At 41.9% G+C, this 19,519-nt stretch overlaps 1 protein-coding gene across 2 annotated transcripts; it reads right to left on the bottom strand.

The window, feature by feature from the left end:
• Positions 1-292: 292 nt before the first annotated feature.
• On the bottom strand, positions 293-8,344 carry paxbp1 (PAX3 and PAX7 binding protein 1). Of its 2 annotated transcripts, none has more exons than XM_031872734.1 (18): positions 7,902-8,344; positions 7,538-7,657; positions 7,135-7,350; positions 6,608-6,832; positions 6,409-6,509; positions 6,073-6,296; positions 5,599-5,788; positions 4,644-4,767; positions 3,856-3,958; positions 3,463-3,578; positions 3,164-3,363; positions 2,915-3,062; positions 2,703-2,824; positions 2,498-2,574; positions 2,337-2,403; positions 2,097-2,243; positions 1,300-1,454; positions 293-1,089 (listed from the first exon to the last, which is right to left on the bottom strand). In XM_031872734.1, exons 1-18 carry the CDS (start codon positions 8,221-8,223, stop codon positions 969-971), a joined length of 2,778 nt encoding a protein of 925 aa, XP_031728594.1. In that variant the 5' UTR covers positions 8,224-8,344; the 3' UTR covers positions 293-968. The 2 variants fall into 2 exon arrangements, with proteins under 2 accessions (XP_031728594.1, XP_031728595.1); XM_031872735.1 differs by having other exon boundaries at positions 7,538-7,654.
• Between the last annotated feature and the right edge of the window lie 11,175 nt (positions 8,345-19,519).

Below are 19,519 nucleotides of genomic sequence, written 5' to 3'. Positions count from 1 at the left end.
ACTGGCTAAAATCAACAAGTCATTCATGAGCAGGATTTCAGATGAAGAGTTTTGATCACGAGACAGGCAATCAGGAGTTTTCACAAAGTCACAGCTTTGAAGCTTCCTTCCTTGTCTAAACTATTCAGAAAATGTTATTCTCCGTCAGTCTATAAAGGAGTCCATAAACATTCCTAAATTGAGGGACATTGGTAAATATTTTGGATTGTCCCTTTTTATGGTCAGATTGTGCACAAAAATGAAAACACCATCCAATGAGCCACACTTTTTACTTAATTGAAACAAGACAGTGATCATTCAAGTGAATATTTTATTCACAGGCAAATAAAATACTAACACAAAAATTGTTTTACAAAATTGAATACAAAGCTCTCCGCTGTGGTAGGGTCATCGGGGACGTCCGTGGGTGACACAGAAGGGTGAAGTGGGCGGTCCAAGAACAAAACACATATCAGCTGTCTCACCAGCTGGTTTTGTTTACAGGGTGCATTTCTACCTTTTGGTATTTCTAACACATAGAAGTGGAGTATGTGAGAGAAATAAAAGGTGGTTAAGCAGTTTTTACAGATAGCCAGGTTGACTACGGTGTCAATTTAGAGATCACACATTTCCCAAACATATGCCAGTCATATCAACAATTGTTTATTCTGAATAAATTATGCATTAAAAATATTGCCAGCATTGCAGAACAACTGAATGGTCTTCCTGCGCTGACAATACAAGGCCTTATTTTCAGCATCAGTCTTGTGTTGAGCATACCTTTCTATACATTATTCACAATATTTACACAAATGTCTTTTACCTTCTCTTTTCAGGCAAAGTAGCAACTGTCACGTTTTATTTCAAATCCATTTACGCAGTTTTTTTTCTTCTTCTTCCCCGGGAATCCGACTTCAGTGATCCAAATGGCTTCAATGTGCTGAACACGACAAAAGATGTATGAAAAGTTGCTATTGCCATGTCCTCCTCTACGACTTGGCTTCCAAAAGAGGCTTGATGTCTTTAATGCCGTGCTCTGCTGCCACTGCGATGATGTGGTCCAGGGCATTCATGTGGCCCAACATCTTCACAACCTCTTTGACTTGGTCCCTGTTGGCAGAAAGGAACAGTTATAAAAGACGCAGTACGGACAAAACCCGTACAACACTAACAACTAACAACACTAGTTAGTACATTGTCATTTTGTGATTCAACCAAACAACCCTGGCAGTGTAGTGTAATCTTCCATGGAGCTATAGCTGAATTCAAGTTCCCCAAATTGAGACAAACAAACTGTACAGAATGTGCAGAGCTTCTTACTTGGCAGTGCGCCGATCTACATCAGACCCGCCCAAACTGCTGCGGTGCATTGAGTTGGCCAGGTGGGTGAGGTAGCGACAGAATGGCTCCAACTGAGGCAGCGTGCGCTGGCCCTTCAGTCCAGAGAACCACTGCAATGGCAGACACTCCACCACCTGAGAACGGGGACACGAAAGGACACGGAGGCGTTAAACACCAGCTCTGTGTCGCCCTGTTCAGTGAGACCCACTGAGCCACCTGCTCCTCAACAGCAGGTCTATAGTCACATCATGGATTATTAAATACGGCAGGAAGTCTCTGGAATCATTTGAAAATGCAAGTACGGGCTTGTGTAAAGGGAAGTTCTATTTTCTCTTATCTGTGAACTCAATGGGAAGAGACTTGTCCACATTCATTGCACTCTGACGGTGTCTTACAGCCAACAGCGTGGGCTGCTTAATAGAATAAAATGGCCCTCTTGTAATCTGTGCACACATTTTTTAAATTGTAATCAAACAATGAATCCTTTTATATCCACTCTCCGGACCAGAGACACAGTTCAGGGAATAAGAAAAGAACTTGAACTATCGCTGAAAATCTTAGTTTTATGTTCTAGTGAAATGGACCGCAGCAGACCAGAACCATGTTTCCTCAGCACCTGATGAATGATGTAGTGATATCACTAAACAGAATTTATGGCATTCTCATGGATGTAAAATGTAAACCATTATATAACAAGTCAGTTAATCTAAAACAAGCATTCTGACGACACCTAGTGTCTATTTACACATGAAGCTAACAGCCGGTGGGTCTCCTACCTTCTGGCACTTTGGGACATTGTCCGCTCCAGTGTCCGTGGTCTGCAGTGCAGAGAGGATGTATCTATTCACGGTGCTGTCCAGCGCCAGATCCTTCAGACAGGAACTGGATAAGATTCCTTCCCACTGCAGGATGTTGCCCAGTAGCTAAGACGAAAACACAACGCCATATCAATAACCAACTATTTTTTTCAGCTACCACAGAAGTAAAAACACGGTTTACTCCACGTCTGCACACACCTTAACACAGGACCAGAACTGCCGCTGGTAGAATAAGTAGGGGCCGCTGTTCTTGTTCTCCAACACACTGAAGAGAAGCAAAAAACACACTTGTAATCAGTAAGTGTCGTCATATAGATTGACGAAAACACAAACTGGACTTCCTCTATTGTGTAACGTACTTTTTGGGGTAAAGTGGAAGGAAGACATCTTCATCCAGAGTCCGCCTGGTCCTGAAGACAATAGTTTTCAAAAGCTCCTTATGAAAGAGAGAAAAAAAAAAAAAAAAAGGAAATCAACATGATCATGATTCTATCACGTGAGCCAAAGCGAAGTCTTGTTTTGCAGATGAAGTACATTATGTTTATGTAAGCGAGTGAACGGTACCTGTGTGTATCTGTTGTCCCCATGCAGCACAGTGGGGTAGCCTTTCATGAGTCTGTGAATGAAGCCCACCAGCCCGGTCGTCTGACTGTTCGACAGCGGGTCCCAGACTTCCTCTGCCAACACTGACACACACACACAAAGCAATCCATAAATATACAGATTTGTACATGAACATCTTAGTATGCCGAGTGTGACCGTGCGGGTTACTCTACCTGTCAGTTTGGATAGGATGACCTTCTCCACAATAGCGGGCAGCAGGCTGATATCCCCGTCTCCTCTCTGCGACGTGCTGTGCTCCTCGAAGCCGTAGAACAGCAGCGACTCAAACCACAGCATGTACTCGAAATTTGCACACTGAGCCTGGGCAGGGGGAGGGGGAGAAAAAGACAAGTGGTTTTGAGAGTTCACCTCTCCCATTTCAAAAAGCTAAATGTTCCACTCCAAGCATACACGTGCCTCACCTCAAGAGGGTTCCATGTGATCAGCTGCAGGCGGACTAACGGGTTAAAGAGTTTGGGCAGACACAGGCCGATGTAAGCATCTCTGTAGCAGTCGGCGTATTCTCTCCTCCACACTTCGAAGTGGGATTTGATGCAATCAAGAGAATGAAAGTCCTCCACCGCATCCTCAAACACTTTCTTACATTCCCGGGTGATACGATCTGGATGAGACGAAAGGCTTCAGTTAGGCATGAACTACAGAATGTCTGATGTTTGTTATGTCTGTTTACTGTCACTTCTGCAGCAACTTGATGACGCACCTTTCTCCATGTTGAAGCTGGTGATGTCAGTCGAGGTCTCCTCATCGTCGGACGATAAGCCTTCTTTGTGCTCAGCCCTCTTTCCGTTCTGCTCTCTAGCTTGTCGCCGGCGAGTTCTGCACCCACAAGCACAAAGGCAGAATTTATGGTAAACTGAAACCAGCGTGGCACTAAAATGACTCAAAACAATAACTTAGGGTCTCTTGCATGGCAAACACATTCTTTACAAACCAAACTAGGCTGCATTTTTGTGGATAAAATCACAGAAGGCTAAGCTCCGATGTAAGTTTAGGCATACCGGGACAATAGTACCAGTATGCCTACTATCTCGTCACATGACTCTAGCCGACAAATCCCTGAAAACGTGTCTTTGAGGAGGATTTAGCTTCGTACCGTCGTGCTTCTCTTTCCGCTATCCGCCTCTGACGACTGTGCTCTTGGTAAACTGCGCGGTCGCGACCAAATGAGTCCAGATTAGGAGCCATGACAGCTTTACCTGCAAGAGACAGGAGTCATGTTAGAACCAGCAATAACAAACTGAGACAAACCCATAACCCCCATTCTATATTCTGGGCCCTAAACATCGCACACAACAAATTTAGAATAATCCAAAATACTTGAAAATTTAAATTAGACGAGACAGGCAGGTTACAGGCAAAAGGATTGTTTTAAAAATGTATGAAACAAGTTTAAATATAATAATAATTATAACAATAAATCAGCTAAACCTCCTAATATGTAAAAGGTAACACCAGCAACAACGCATAATATTTGTTACAATATGTAATTTTGGTATCGTTCATTTTCTAGTCACTTACCTGGCTGCAACATGTTACAGTGAAAGTGACAGATGACACGTCACTGACAGATCATTTATCTTTACTTAGTGACTCATTGCTTGAGCTGAGTTACAAGCGCCCAGCTGACTGCGAGACTCGGCCAATAAAGAGTAGCCGAAACAGCTCCTCCAATAAAAAACAGTTCTCATGTACGAACATCCACTCAACTCACACCTCAATTAACCGTAACACACACTCATGAGGGGAAACAAACGGGGGTTGTGGGTAACAAGAATGTGAACAGCAAACACGCGCACACACACACACACACACACACTCACACACACAGAGAACTAACGAGGCCGTTCAAATAAATCATAAAAACCTTCAAGATGGACTGACTTGAAAGGCTTGCAAACTCCGACGATTCATCTTTAATATCATCCTGTCTTCTCTGGACAAGTCGTGAGGCACGTTGCCTTAGTAACTGGTGCATGGCCGCCTCCAGCTCCAGGACAGCAGGCACCTGAAAGATATGATGCCTTCTGTGACCTCTGACCCAAACAAAAAAGCCGGGGCTCCGAGTCACAGGGAGTTCTGGCTGAAGGGACAACAGGAGCATGACGGACAGAATAACACTGGAACCTAAATACCGCTAGTGTTGAGTGAAAACTCACATCTCGAAAACGTCGTATTTATTTGAAGGCAAGAGGACTTTTGTTCAGCAGACGTTTTAGGCTGAAAATAATGATAATCCGAGTCAATGGCAGAATTAAATGCCCTGTGAAGTTAATGCAATAACACCACAAAACTGTAGAGTTGACGGTTTTTACCCAACACGGACAATATACAGTTCCAGTATTGATGTTTACACTGTATTCACTCCATACTAGAGTCATACTGATAATGGCTGCTTAAGCCTGTTCCCATCACCTAACAGGGTTCAAACAGACATCAGTGTGTATGAGGAAACACATGTTGGGGCAGCTGGCAGGCCTGTCCTCGCTGTGCTCCATGCAGATGACTGAATTAGTCTATTTGGACGTGCATTCAGTGAGTAGCTAGCTGTAGCTCGTGTCGGAGACATCATTTCCCTAAGATCGGAAATTTGTGTATAAAGTCAAACATACATGGAGTTTGCTCCAAGTGAACGATTCGCAGTCACACTGGCTCTTCAGCTCTGTTACCTAGCATCAATAATAGCGTCTTTAAAATGTTTTTTTATCTCAATTAATGTTTCACAATACAAACTTCTCATTGTATCCTATCCCTTTAAAAATCCACATCAAGTGCTCATAGATCACACAGACACAAATCAGAAGACAGCTAATCAGACAGCAGATGAATTCTCCCTTACCTTTTCACTGAAACACTCAAGCAAGTCTCCAACATACCCTCGCATCTCTTGCAAGAATTTATATTGATCTGCATTGTCATTGGACGAGCCCTCCAGCTGCAGTATGGCGCTCTCGGAGGCCGCTAGGTCTTCTTCGATCTGTTTGTAGCGGCTGGCGTTTGCGTTGTTGCCTGCGCGCATTTGGCTGAGCCTGCGGACGCATGACATACAGGGGGAAAGACGGTAATGATGACTTAGTCGAGGCTGAGAAAAGCAGAGAAATGCTGCCATCAAATGAAACAACATGAAAACAGATTCGAAGAGACAAGGAGCTAAAACGGTGCACTCTTTTGTAAACCCCCTCCGGACCTCCACACTCCCTCTCTGGCCCTTAGATCTGTGGATAGCTTGGCTAGGGTCCACGGCACACAAAGATGGCCGCAGCTGAGCTGAAGACTGATATTAGATGTCGCCGCCGTCTTCCACTGAACCTACCTATCCTGCAGGCGTTTCTTTACCAGATCAATGGATACCGGCGTTAGATCGCTAATAGGCGTCCCGTAGAGAACGGAGCCGTTGTCTGCGCGGCCCGTCGGCTTGGCGGGCAGCGGGGCCACGGTGCTGTAGGTGAAAGGCATGCTGTAGGCAGACCCGTATGGTTGGCTCTCGTAGCTGTTCTGGTAGTACACCGCGTTGTCCTCTGGCTGGCTGCTTTGGACCTATTAGAGATAAGAAATTCACGACATGCTTTTTAATATGACAACAAACCAAAAGGCATTCGATATATACAATGATATTAAAGGAGAAAAGCATCAGTACTGCACAGCTTACCTGGGGTATGCTGATTCCTTTCCTAATCTGCTCCTGCTCCCAACGGATCACCTCCTCATCCTGACCTGTATCCAGCGCCTCGTCATCACTGCCCTCAATACCTGTGCATGTGGAGGGGATAGTCGTGTCTTAGAGACAACAGATTGAAAACAGTTGTATATAATCACTGAACGGCCACTGCACCATTTCCGTATGTTACCTATCTCCTCGGCAATCTTTTGCCTCTGGCTTTTGTTCTTGACTCCGCTGAAGCTGATCCTCTTCTCGTCCTCGTCTTCGTCGTCGCTGGCATCTTGTTCTTCTTCCCGCACCATGCGCTTCTTGGGGGTCTCGGTCTCTACGAGAGGGGGCTCACCCCCCAGCTCTCTAGCTAGTTGTCTGCGCTTTCTGGCAGCATGGATGAATGCCGCATCAGGGATCTCCCCTATCGTAAGAGAGAAACAGGTCTTGATCTTAGTTTATGTGTGTGCCCAAATACCAGATTTCAAATATTTCAGGTTTGGAGGCAAAGTGATGTACGCAATGAGGTGAAAACACATCCAGGGGGGTTTGAACAACAGATAAGAGGACCAACAATTCAGAGACAGGTACAGAGTAAACAGAAATAAACAAACTCAGTGATATATACTATTACATATCTGTCAACAAGAACAGGATTTGGCCCATTAAGACTGGTTGTGCCAGTGCTCACAGTTGAAACATTGTGTGTGTGTGTGTGTGTGTTACCTGGTCTCAGGCTGCCGAGGGAGGAAAGCGTGTTGAACGACGCTCCAGCGCTGTTGCTCTTGATGACTTGACTTTGTGCCTGGCCGCCTTGACTCTTGGCCTCCTCCTCCTGCTGCTCATTGCCACTGTCCACCTCCATTTCTTCCTCCCCCTGTTCACTGCCCGCTCTGCTGGTCACTTCCTCTTTGATGGCAACCGCAGGCTGAGGTGGTGCATCTAGGAAAACCGGATGCAGAGAAAAATTAGTGGGAGGATGATAACAGATCTGACAAACTAATAACAAATGCCTTCAACTTCAGAAAATAGATCTTAAAATTAGATTTAACCTGGCTGATAATTTTGATGGATTCCTATAAATGGTAATGCAATATGAGGATTGTTTTGGTTGTGATAACAGACCCACCTGATTTGATTTCATGTCTGTTTCCAGACTTCTCCAAGTCATCCTTGTATTCTTTCTTCAGCTGTTTGACGATCTTCTTGCTGTGATTGGATTTCTTCACTCGGAACACCTCGGATCCTTCTGTTTACAAACAGAGTCAAGATAAGCATGCACATCATCCAGGTCAAGTTGGTGCTATTGGGAATGATTCCCGGAAAACAAAAGTACTTAACGTTAGCTAACGCTGGCTATAACGTTAATAGTTTATGTAATTATATATCCTAAGCAGGAGCTAAGTGTACCGTTAATATGTAAACATGTAAGAACAACACGATCTCTCAAACACACGTTAACCGGCTAGCTACGTTAGCATTGGTTAGCTTACCTTCATCATCGTCGAAACTCAGCAAACTGGCTTTCGTGGGTCCGACCACGGTAGCTGCAACGATGGGTGTTTCTTTGACTTTCTTTTCTTTCTTGACAGCTCTTATATTGTAGGCGTTAGCCTGAAACCCATTGCTGTGGTAGTTATCCGTGGCGCTGTGTGCTCCGGTAACGCTGGTACTTGAAGTCTCCATAAACGGGATTTCCTCCACAACAGGCCCAAACGACGTCGGCGCCACTGGGGGCTGTCGACCCTCCTCCTGGTCGTCCTCGTCGGACTCATTCCGCCGTCGAAAGTTAGCTCGTTTCGCCTTTTTAAACATGATGCTTCTCTGTTAAATGCAACAGCGCATGGTTTAAACGTAGGGCACCTTAAAATTGTGCTTGAGGCAGAAGGAAACTATACCCACACTGCAAGTCGGCCATTTTCTGTCAGATAGTGAGTTTCTTCTTCTTCGCCAAAAATTGAAGCTGAGCACAAGCATCGTGCGCACAATACTGCCCTCTATTGTTCAAAACGGGTGCAGACGCGCCTCAGAGACGTGCGCGACAATTTGGTACAAGAATTAAATAAATTTGAGGCTAATGTTGAAAATGTGCCTGCTTGTTTATTCTGCGTTTTCCAAAGTCCATTGTACAAATATAAAAAAAAATGTGTTTTCTGTTTGATTACATTTATTGTTGAGTTTCTTGTTTCATTTATCAATTTAAATGTGTGACCCTCATGTGAGCACGGGACAGTACAATTAAGCTGTATGTCTTACAATATATAAAGCTTTCAATATATGCTCAACTAGTGCTATATTTGAGATTACAGTAAGGGAATTATAAATATCCGGTCTATGTGACAAATTGTCTGTGTTTAGGAAGTGCAAACTTTGCACCGAAAGTGGCATTGTCAACTGAATGACTCATGAAATCTGTCATAAATATCCACAAAACAGTCGTAACCTAAGTCTAGAATATGTCATGTAACACTAAACCTTATAGTTTCTCAGATTAGCCTGTTTGTAGGACGGCGGGGTGCTTGTCTATTTGGCCATGGACGTATTGACGACTTAAATTAATAAAACCCACTTTGCATCCACATTAGGGACATGCTGTTGTTGGGTGGGCTATCTGTGCTTGTCAATAACTAGGTCTGCGGTCATCAGTTTATGTTTAAGAAGATAGACAGACAAATAAATACATGAGTACTAGAAGAAACTGTTGAAAGACTTTCAACAGTTTGACCTTCCCACATCTCCTTTCTCACAAATTCCTTTTCTTCAAAAATGGTCTCCTTTCATTTCATCTCACTTTCATTCACCCCTCATTATCTCTGGGCTATATCTTTCCCTTTCCTGACGACAGCTTTTTGAATAATAGTCTGGAGAAGATGATTCAAATGCAAACCCTTGAAATGGCCCCTGATTGCTATGTATGGTGGCGTGTTAAACACATTATGGACAAGGATAGAGTTGAGAGGAGCATATGTCTCTCCTGATAGAAACAGATAATATGCATTCTGGACTACGACAGCATTCAGTTCCTTTAATAAATGCCAGACATGAGCTGCGGTTAGCGAGGGTCATTACAGAGCCATTATTTGACACAGTGTCGTGTGCGCTGTGGTAGTGATAATAACTGCTGAAATTAAAGTGTCACCACAGATGAAGCTGGAGTGATATGTTGTGATTGATTAACATCAAGATGACCATTTGCCATTTAAACGATAATTGGAGATAAATGTCTTCCCATTAACGGTAGAATTACAGTTTTGAAGTCCCAGAGCCCCCTTTTTTGTCTCCATAACACATTCACACATTCATCATTAGAGCAAAAAACATATTCTTATCGTATTGTTTTATAGTAAGAAGTGCAGGTTTGAATCAATTAATTGCTACTGACAAAGCTGTAGTGGTTAGCATTTTCTAGGACATTTATTTTACTTCAAATAAAGGCTAAAGTATGCAGTAAAGACCGGAGTATGCATGAAAATAACAAGTAGTGATGATGGAAAGTTAAGGAATGTGCTGTAGTGCTCATGAATGCACATCTAATGGGCATATGGATGTGCATCGTCAGAAGTATAATAAATCCTCTGAATTTCATATTAGAGGGGCCTGTCTTTCAGAGTAAGTTAAAGCAAGTTTCATATAAAGGACATAATCTTAACACATATCTATTGTTATATGGTAATTTTTCCACTTTGGGAAATTAACGACTTGTATGAGCTTCCCATCAGCTGAGCTCTTAAGAACTTGTACTGCTTCGGTTCTTGGATATACATCTTTAAAACGTCATTTTTCCGTCTAATGTTAAAGTAGCTTGATGATCAGAAACAGTTAAGGCAATCTCATTAAACCAAGTTGGAAAGATTAATGTGGCCTGGCTTTGGTCCCATGAGGAATCTCATTCCTCTATATACCACTTGGGGGCACTGTAGTCGCTTGTAAGCAAAAGGCTGTGTCTTATTTGTGGCCAAGGTGTGCTCATAGTTCACTCATGTATAAATGCTAATGAAATACAATGACATTTCCTGATCCAGTGAAAGTATCTGAAACAAGCCAGCATGAATATAGATGACATCAATACCGCTGCTCAAAGGTTCATCAAATTACTCCTCTTATCGCTAAGATGAAGCTATGTGACCAGGTGATTATTTGTATAAGGAAAAGCAATTTAATTTGTGTGAGACGTATATCATTATTTGTTTGGGTGTTTGTGTGTATGTGTGTGCAGGGGACCGTGGTAAGCGGGAGCAGAGTATATATTTCTTCTTTTGAGTAGTGCAGCAGGAGTGGTGCCACTTTAAATTGCCCCCGCAGGATACAGTATAACTATGAAAGCAAAGTTATAGAAGCCAAGGTTTCATTTGCAGTGATGGAACAAACATCAGGGTTGAATAACCCGGCTTATTAAATACACAGTGTGCGTGTCAAGAGGTAATGAAGATGGAATGACAATGAAAACAAAAGAAAGAGGCGCTGTAATGAAAGGACGAGAGGATCTACACCTTCCACCTCTACACTAAGGACTTCCATTAACACAGGGCTATGTATATTAGTTTGGACAAAATGAAGATGTCCAAATTCATCAGTTTTTAAAACAGACATATACCTTAAAGCACGCTTTTATAAGAAAAACAAAAACATATGCCTTTGCTTTCATGAATGCAATCATGTTTTTACTACCGAGGGAGTCCATTTTCTCTGGAAATGTAATTTTGGAATTAGCTCTTCATACGTCTGCTCTCAGGTAATGGTATCCTTTGAAGACCGAAGATTCATGTTGTGATACAAGTACACATGAAAAAATGACTATTGTGGATAACTAATTATACTTATCTCTAACCGGGGATCAGGATTCACTGAGGTAATTTCTGTTGAGACACTCTGTATGCTTTGTGCGAGCAGAGTACATTATCCTACTCGGGCAGAGGAGGAATAACAAGTACGTGCGGCAGGATTTACTGGCCATTCTTACTACCAATCACTGGGACAAAATCAAGCAAATAACTGCCAAACACATGAGCTATTTGACCACAAATGGACCCAAAATCTCTGACAACCAACAACACACATTTGAAGCACACGCATGGACTGTCTGACAATTACTTCTTCTATAGAGAGAATACAACAGTACCAGTCATTCTCTTATACTTGATAGTGTGTTTTGTGTGCATGCGTGAGAAGATCTATTTGATGTGTGTCGGTGAAAGCAGTCCTCTGCCTTCTCTGACTGCTCATGTCACAGCTCTCTGTATCTGACTTGATTCCGGCGCGGGGATGTGTTTGTCTCTGGTGTTAACCCGCACTTGTGAATACTGCAGTGACCTCTAACTGCCTCCTTCATGCATTAGACATTACCCGTCTCATGCTTCTTCTCAAATCCCCTGCCCTTCGACTGCCGCCCCCCCCCCCCCCCCCCATTTCCAGTTTATACTCTTCCCTATCTGTACCTTTTAAGTGAAGCCGTTGTTTGTTTTTATGCCGAGTTTCAGGAGTGGAGATTGAATGGTGGCAAAGGCTTTGGAGAAGAAAGTTGTCTCAAACTGCGGTGTCAGCAACATCACCTTTCCTCTCCGCCAACCCTCCTCCTCCTCCTCCTCTCTCATCTATCACTCAAGGTAACATCAAAGCCTAATCACCGGGCGACTTACACATCCTGTCCAGACAAGGAAACGCTATCAGGACTTTTGCTCACTTGTACATTGACGTACACACACACACACACATCTCCTGCTGCTTTGCACAGGTTGTCCCTCTCCTGACAAATTCTCCCCCCTCCTGGGAGCAGGTGGACTCCTATTGGGGATTTAAGAAAACTAGCACACCCTGATCTGTAACCCCTGATAAGGGAGAAACAACAGAAACATGCTTTCATTCTCCTTCCCCACAGCACCTTGGAGCAAACCGGATGGAGACTAAAGTTTTGCGAAGGGGGCGGAGGAGATGATGTTCCTTATTAAAGAGAACACACAGAGAAAATTATGATATTTAAACCCACTTTGAAGCCTCAAACTGGTAAATAAATGATGCGCTCAAGAAGACTCAAGAAACGGCTGTGGCTCCTACACCTGCGGCTCAATGCTTAAATATTCATTTCCTGTCATAGTCACAAACACTTGAGTATGTGTAGAGCTTATAAGAGTGAGAGTGTGTGTGTGTTTTAAAGATGCATGTTGAATTAGAAAGATGTGCGCGCTGAGAGATGTTGCTCACAAACTACTGCCTTCAAGTGCAAGAGAAGAAGAGGAGAAGAGAGAGAATTCAAGATTGATTTTCTTCTTCATGATGTACTCAAACATCCTCAAAACCAGCGGACAGCACAGTGGAGAAGAAGCAAAAGCCCTCTGCGCTTTTTATCCGCTCTCTTACTATTCTTTCATCCCTGCAACGCTCATAATGGTCTTGAGATTAGTGCTGGATGTGTTAACAAAACTTCTCATTTGGCAGACAGGGAGGGCGAGGAGACTCCTGTTTGAGAGAATCACTGCAGGAAAAAATGAGAAGAGAGAATTTTCAACGGGGATGTTTGGAAGATGAAAGGCGAACTAATGCAGAGAGGAATTTCAACAACAATTTAGGACAAACTAAAGTAATTGTAGCCAATTCCACACATTCAGAAACATACACACTTTTAGCAGCAGATGTTCCCACTCAACGTTTTGATGATTCCAGACAATGCGTTTAAATTCTATTTAGTTCATTGTTCTGGGATTGAAAATCTATCATACTTGACAAACCGTCCTGACGCAGAAGCATTTGACTCGTTTCCATGTATGATTTTAAAGAGGACCTTCGCACACCTGGCAGTCAAAACGTGTCTCAGTTTATGTTAACCTAGGTGGGCAAACTGTACTGTGGACACACTGGGATTGGACTTTCCAATCAATATTCAATGTGGTCAGGGACATGTGATCATCTCTGATGCATTTTTGAAGTTGGTGTCTGAGGAAAGGTTAATAGCCAAATACAAATGTGTTTTTTCTACTTATAGCTATTTGACTACAGTTTAGCTTGTACAAAGTAAGCACACACTTTTAGACCTCTCCACTCCACTATTCATCACTGTCTGCTGATTAATCATTGTATCTGACTGCTCATTAGACCATCTCTTTTAAAACTGCTTGACCTTGTAACAACTTGCATCCCCTCTCATCTTATCATTTTACTTTTCTGTCTCTGATTTGCCTCTCTTCTCCGTCTCTTTATTTCCAAGCAGCGTGTGTTTCAGGCAGTCCTTCAGGGGCTTTTCTCTTCCGTCCGCCTGAGCACAGATATTTCAGCTCCTTGATTTCAGAGTAATTACATATAGGGATAAATGATGACTCTCCCTGAATGCGTTTCTCCCATCTTTCTGTCAGCCCATGAGGAACAGGACCCGGGGCACACCGATCACTCACTACTACTCTGCAGGAGAGAGGTCGGATCTCCTAAAAGTTTACACGTAAAGACAATAATAATTGTTTTTTCTTCATTTCAGGGTAATTACATAAGAATAACTCGGTCTGAATGCATTCCCCTTCTTTATGTCGAGCTGACGGTAACACGACCTGGGGCACAGCGCTCACCCGCTCGTGCTCTGCAAGATACATCTTTCAAAAGTTTGCACATTATGTTTTTTTTTCTGAACGTTTGACTTTTTGAGTATGGGGCTTCAGCTGAGCATGCATGCTATTTTTCAGCACCATACTGTGTCACATTCATACAGTTATATAGATTCCCACTCGGGAGTTGCCAAGGGCAACCACATTCTGCTGTTTGCCACTAAGCCGCTCCACTACAATTGCTCATAGGTATTTCAATAATAGCTGCAGAGAGCTCATTTACACCTGACCTACATTCTCACCTGCTACTCCCTTTCAGTCCTGAACTCTTGTAGTGAAAGTACACTTTTTTTTAAGCTTGGGATGCTTTTCATAATTCCCAAGGTTCTATGGTCTGAAGATGATATTAAAACAGAGAATTTCCTAATAAAATCTGGTATGTGTGCCGGTGTAAAACAAAATATAAATGCAAGGGCTTTCACACCAGCCTTTTGACTTGAGATTACCTTTTTAGTGATTCCTGTCACCTTTACCGATTGCCTGTTCTTGAAGTCCAAGGGCTATGTGAAGTAGCCCATATCAGTTAAGAGCATCAAAAGCCAGCCTGATCTTATGTTTGATATCCAGCAGGTTAACAATAACATCTTGAGATTTTGAGCATCTGTGAATGATTCATTTGGCCCATGGTAGGGAAAAGGCAAAAACAAATAACAAGCACTTTGTGACACATCCAAGCTCACCGGGGGTAGAAGCCCACCACTGCCCCAGCAGAAGGCCTCACACCAGGGCCTTGATTTAATCACTGCCCAGCAAGGGAAGAGGCCAAGCAGGCAACAAAGCTGCCCTCCAGCCTTCCATCTCCCTGCCATCAATGCTCCCTGTAGGTTGACCCAGGAGAGGCCGTGCCTCACCCTCCACCCTCCAACCGGGTCGTTTGAAGATGAGAGGAGCTGAGTGTGAGGGGAGGGAAGGCCAAGAGGAGGAGAGATGAAACCCTGGTTGTTCTCTTTGAACTGCTAATCACTGTGTTTAAAGCTGACCTCGCTTCCTGTCTCTCTTTCTGTGTTTGGCTCATTAAAATATGTACCCTGATAAAAGGTCCAGATGGGAGTTCACCACGATTCCTACCTCTGTTCCAGTCAAACAAATACGCCTCATTTCCTCCCTCAAAGAAAAAATAATAAATGACCAGGTGAGACCAGCATACAAATTATTTGAACTTGAAATGGAGATTATTAATAATCCATTCATACTGTACAGTCATTTGCTATTTCATCAGTATAATGAATAAGGATTGTATCCTTGCAGCTCGCTTGGGAAAATGCATAGCAAGGTTGAGGTTGACAATGAGATCAGGGATTTTAATAAATAGACCTGCACACACCTGATAATTAAAAACGTGTCTCAGTTTATGTCATCCTAAGTGGATCGAAAGGCAAACTGTATTGTGGATACATTGGACCTCACAATCAATATTCAAGGTGGTCAGGGACATTTGTCTGTGGAATTTGCCAAAACTCCAAAAATCTCTGACGCATTTTTGAAGTTGGTGTCAGAGGAAAGGTTGAAAGCAACTGCAATTTTTTTCAGTAATAATATGGCCAAATGCAAATGTGTATTTTTTCTGCTTCAGCAACTTGTAGGTAAAACCAAATTTAAACAGGGAAGTAAAATCTAAAAGTGGTCTCACAAGTTGGACTATATTTGCTCTAAGCCGGCTAAATCGGAAAGAAAATAAATTTCCGGTTGTTTTTGTACCTGCAAAAACATAGGAGAGCAGCCAAATATCATCTCCTTCTTCGTAGTCTTTTAGTATGCAGACAATTTGCGCATCACAGCCAACATGTAGGAATGGGACAGACTCTGCGCTGTTACTTATCTCAGCTGGTTAAACCTCCATTGGTGACAACACGTCATTTCCAAAAGGTGCACCTGTCCATACCAAAAGTATGAGGCCAGATTCATCCCATCTGTTGAGCGTTTTTGGAAAGCTCCATACTTGGATGTGAAAAAACACCAGCTTAGTGTGGATTGAAGGCCAGAACCGAGTGAAAGCGATTTCTCAGATTTAGCTGGCTTATTGTGGACGTAGTCTGAGATGCATTCTAATGCAAGGTGGGAACTGCAGTACATGTCTCCTGGATCTTGATCCAATTTTGATACATTTTCACTGAAGATACTAAGACTGAACAAGCCAACAGAGACTGCAGGGAGGAGGGAAGGTGGGGTGTGGAAGGAGGGCATGAGTCAGAGGAGAGAAGGAGAGTGTTGCAGGGGATCAATCAATCAATCAATTGCTCCTGTTGGTTTATATTGACTCTGCAGTCCCACTGGGCCACCACGGTCAATGTGCTTTCAGGCATTTTGTGTGGGTCGATGAAGGAGCGTGCCTGCCTAACACTCACCTCTTATAAAGATACGTGTGTTTGCATTTTTGTGATATATTTGATTTTATGCAGAGTGTAATTAATGTAAGTCATGTGGAAATTGTGGTTAGTGTATGATAGGTGAATGCACGTTTTAGAAATTACACCTAAATCTGAAGTATCAGCAGAACCACAGTGGAGCCACTGGGCATCAGACTTTGCCATGTGCTGAAGATTGAGCTCTTTCAAAAATGTGTTGACCTTGCTACCAAGCTGCATTGTGCCCAATGGCAGCTTCCCAAAAATCAACAGCATCAAAGTTGGCTTTGGCCCATCGACTGTGCTTGGCATTCAATCTGTCATACAAGTGGGTGATAAAAAACTGTCTACACCACACGGTACAAATATCTGTGTCACTTGTTAGCCTACTCTGATGTCAAGTTTGAACTACAATCATTGCAATGATCAAAATAAAGAATGATCGCCTTGATAAGTTAATTGGTTGTCAGCAGATTCAATGGACAAGACCTTCATATTTTTAGCGATGATGGAAAATACTTTCCTCAAATGAGTCAAGAATTGGGCAATGTATTTTTGTGTTCACATTTGTGATACCTTGTGTCTTATTTGTTGAAATATGTTCTAATAGGGATCGGTAATATAGATACAATCATCTATCAAGGTATAAGTAAATTAATATTGTGGTTTTGGTAAATTGTGATACAATAGATTTAAATGTTTGCATTTGGGTAACCATCAATTAATTACATGCAAAATCAATTACATTTATACATACAACAAATTTCTATAATCCAATGGTTTGACAACATTAGCTTGTTTACTTAATTATTAATGTACCTTCCTCTGTATTGCAAATGGATGATGAGCAATTACTGTAGAAAGTGGAGCTGAGGAGACATTTTTAGCAATGTTGGTCATCCATGTAAATTATTACTGTATATTTTTATGTAAATGATTTCATAATAAATCCTTAGTTAATCTCAATCACAAATCATATTTGGCGTCGCAAACTCACTTAGACTGAGTAGTCATCGTATAGCCTCTTGCAATCAAAGTCAGTGAAATATTGTTACTTAAGCAGACTGGTAACAGTTAAACACAGAAGACCAAATGGGTACAGCTTTAATGGCGAGTCACTGACACTGATGATGGTGAGCATAGTCTTCTCACTCCCACTCAGCTGATGAGAGAATCTAATTTAGCACAAATGCATAGTGTGTGTATAGAAACACATGTACATGTACTGTATGCACAAAATGTGTGAAGTATCTTATACCATGGGGATCAAAGCAGACACGTGAGAGCTTTATAAATAAACAATTACATAGAAGAAGTGAAGAAACAATAATATATAGGAACCTCTAATCTGTTCACAAGAGACAAAAGATGCAAATCTTACACATAAAAGCAAAAAGATGGATAGACAGACAAGTAAACACAATTCAGGTACTCTTTTGTTCTGTATTACGGTCCAGGTTTTGCCAATGGTGATGTAATGTATGTTAATTATGACTTTTTAGACTATTTCAATTTAATTTAACCCTTTAAACTGAACAAATGCACAGGCACTGGTGCTCAATAATTACGAAAGGTTTGCAGGAAACTCAATTTACAGATGTCACCATTAGTTACTGTAACTCCCAGTGATTAGTCTTTTAAAAGCATTTCAACTGAATAGAATTCAGCAATGCTGTAAGATAACTACTGTCCTTGTCTTTCTGATTTGTGTCTCAGTGGTGTGTAACAGTAGAGTACATATTTAACCCATTGATTTTCATGCATGAGTATATAGGTGTATATGACTCCACAATCATATACACCTCCAGAATCCACAATATTTCTCAGAAACAGATTGTGGAACTAGTGTTTTGTTATTTTATTTTTTTACCCAAACTGGTCATCAATCATCTAAATGATGTGATGCCATGAGTATGTACTGACAGGCCGCGAGTGATGGATGATTGACAACCGATGATTACCTGAGCTGAGAGGTGTTTCTGGTCCCGAGGGTAAAACTCTCGGGGGCTTTTACCTCATTGGTTCAGATCGCAAGATGACTTGAGATAGAAATAAATTTACACTAAATAAATAAAAATCAACAGCCAAAAAACATCAACTGTGTCCATCAGCTTTGACTAGATATATTGGCAAACAACAACGATTGTGACTTTTATTAGATCACATGATCTGTTGAGGAACAGTGTGTATCTTTTTAAGGCATTTATTAACCCGAATGGAATATAAAGTTACAAAGCATGTTTTCTTTAGTTCCTAATCACCTGAAAATAATATTCGTTGTGCTTTCGTTATCTTAGAATGAGCCTTTAATATCTACAGAGCGGGTCCTCTTCAGGTTTTCGCGTTGGTCACCGTAGTTCTTTTACACGCTTGGCACACTGGACAAGTTTCAGTTGGTTGCAATCTACAAACTCACCACTAGTTGCTGCCAAATCCTAAACAGTGCACCTTTAATGAGCATGTATTAGTTAATGACTAATTGTAGAAATCAGTAAACCTTTCCTAACCATTTCCAAAGCCAAATCCATCTTAAAACGATATTAGCGGGGTGCTGTGAAAAGGGTGAATAGCAGCGCATCAGGTGATACTTATTGCATAATGTTCACAGTCGATCACATTTAATCTTAAGTCTATTTAAAGCTTACTGTTCATAGTAAAGTAATTCCCTCCTCTCAAGAAATGTGAACTTTTATAATCTGAATTACGTGTAATGTACCTGAACTAGCATGAATGAATATTATTATAAATGTTGAACTTAGAACTGACGAACTTTTACACAATCTGTTTTTTGTCAACAATTTATTTAAAATCTATTTTATTTTCACATGGCCATTAAAACCACTATTTACTGTTGACTTTTACTGTGGCATGGGTTCAGTTATGTCATTTTTTCAGTTATTACCTCAATTTTCCCCCGAAAAAGGGACCTTTATATCTTTGATTTACTGTAAACACTCTCAGTCCTTTTAGAGCTCAGACAATCCATTTTGAAGTGACAAAATGTCTTCAGTCCACAGAATCAAAAGCCGACAGTACGACAAATGTCGGTAGGAAGCGACACACTTGAAAGAATCAGAGTGGGTTTCGTTTTACAGGAGTAGAACTTAGTACTTTGTAATGTGTGGTTTTTCTACCACCCAATTTGCTGAGCATCTCTGACACCGTGACCCTTCTTTTATT

The sequence above is a fragment of the Anarrhichthys ocellatus genome, unplaced genomic scaffold (genome assembly GCF_004355925.1).
Source record: "Anarrhichthys ocellatus isolate YVR2014 unplaced genomic scaffold, GSC_Weel_1.0 scaffold65, whole genome shotgun sequence".
Classification (NCBI taxonomy): domain Eukaryota; kingdom Metazoa; phylum Chordata; class Actinopteri; order Perciformes; family Anarhichadidae; genus Anarrhichthys; species Anarrhichthys ocellatus.
This window is presented reverse-complemented; position numbering and strand designations above follow the sequence as displayed.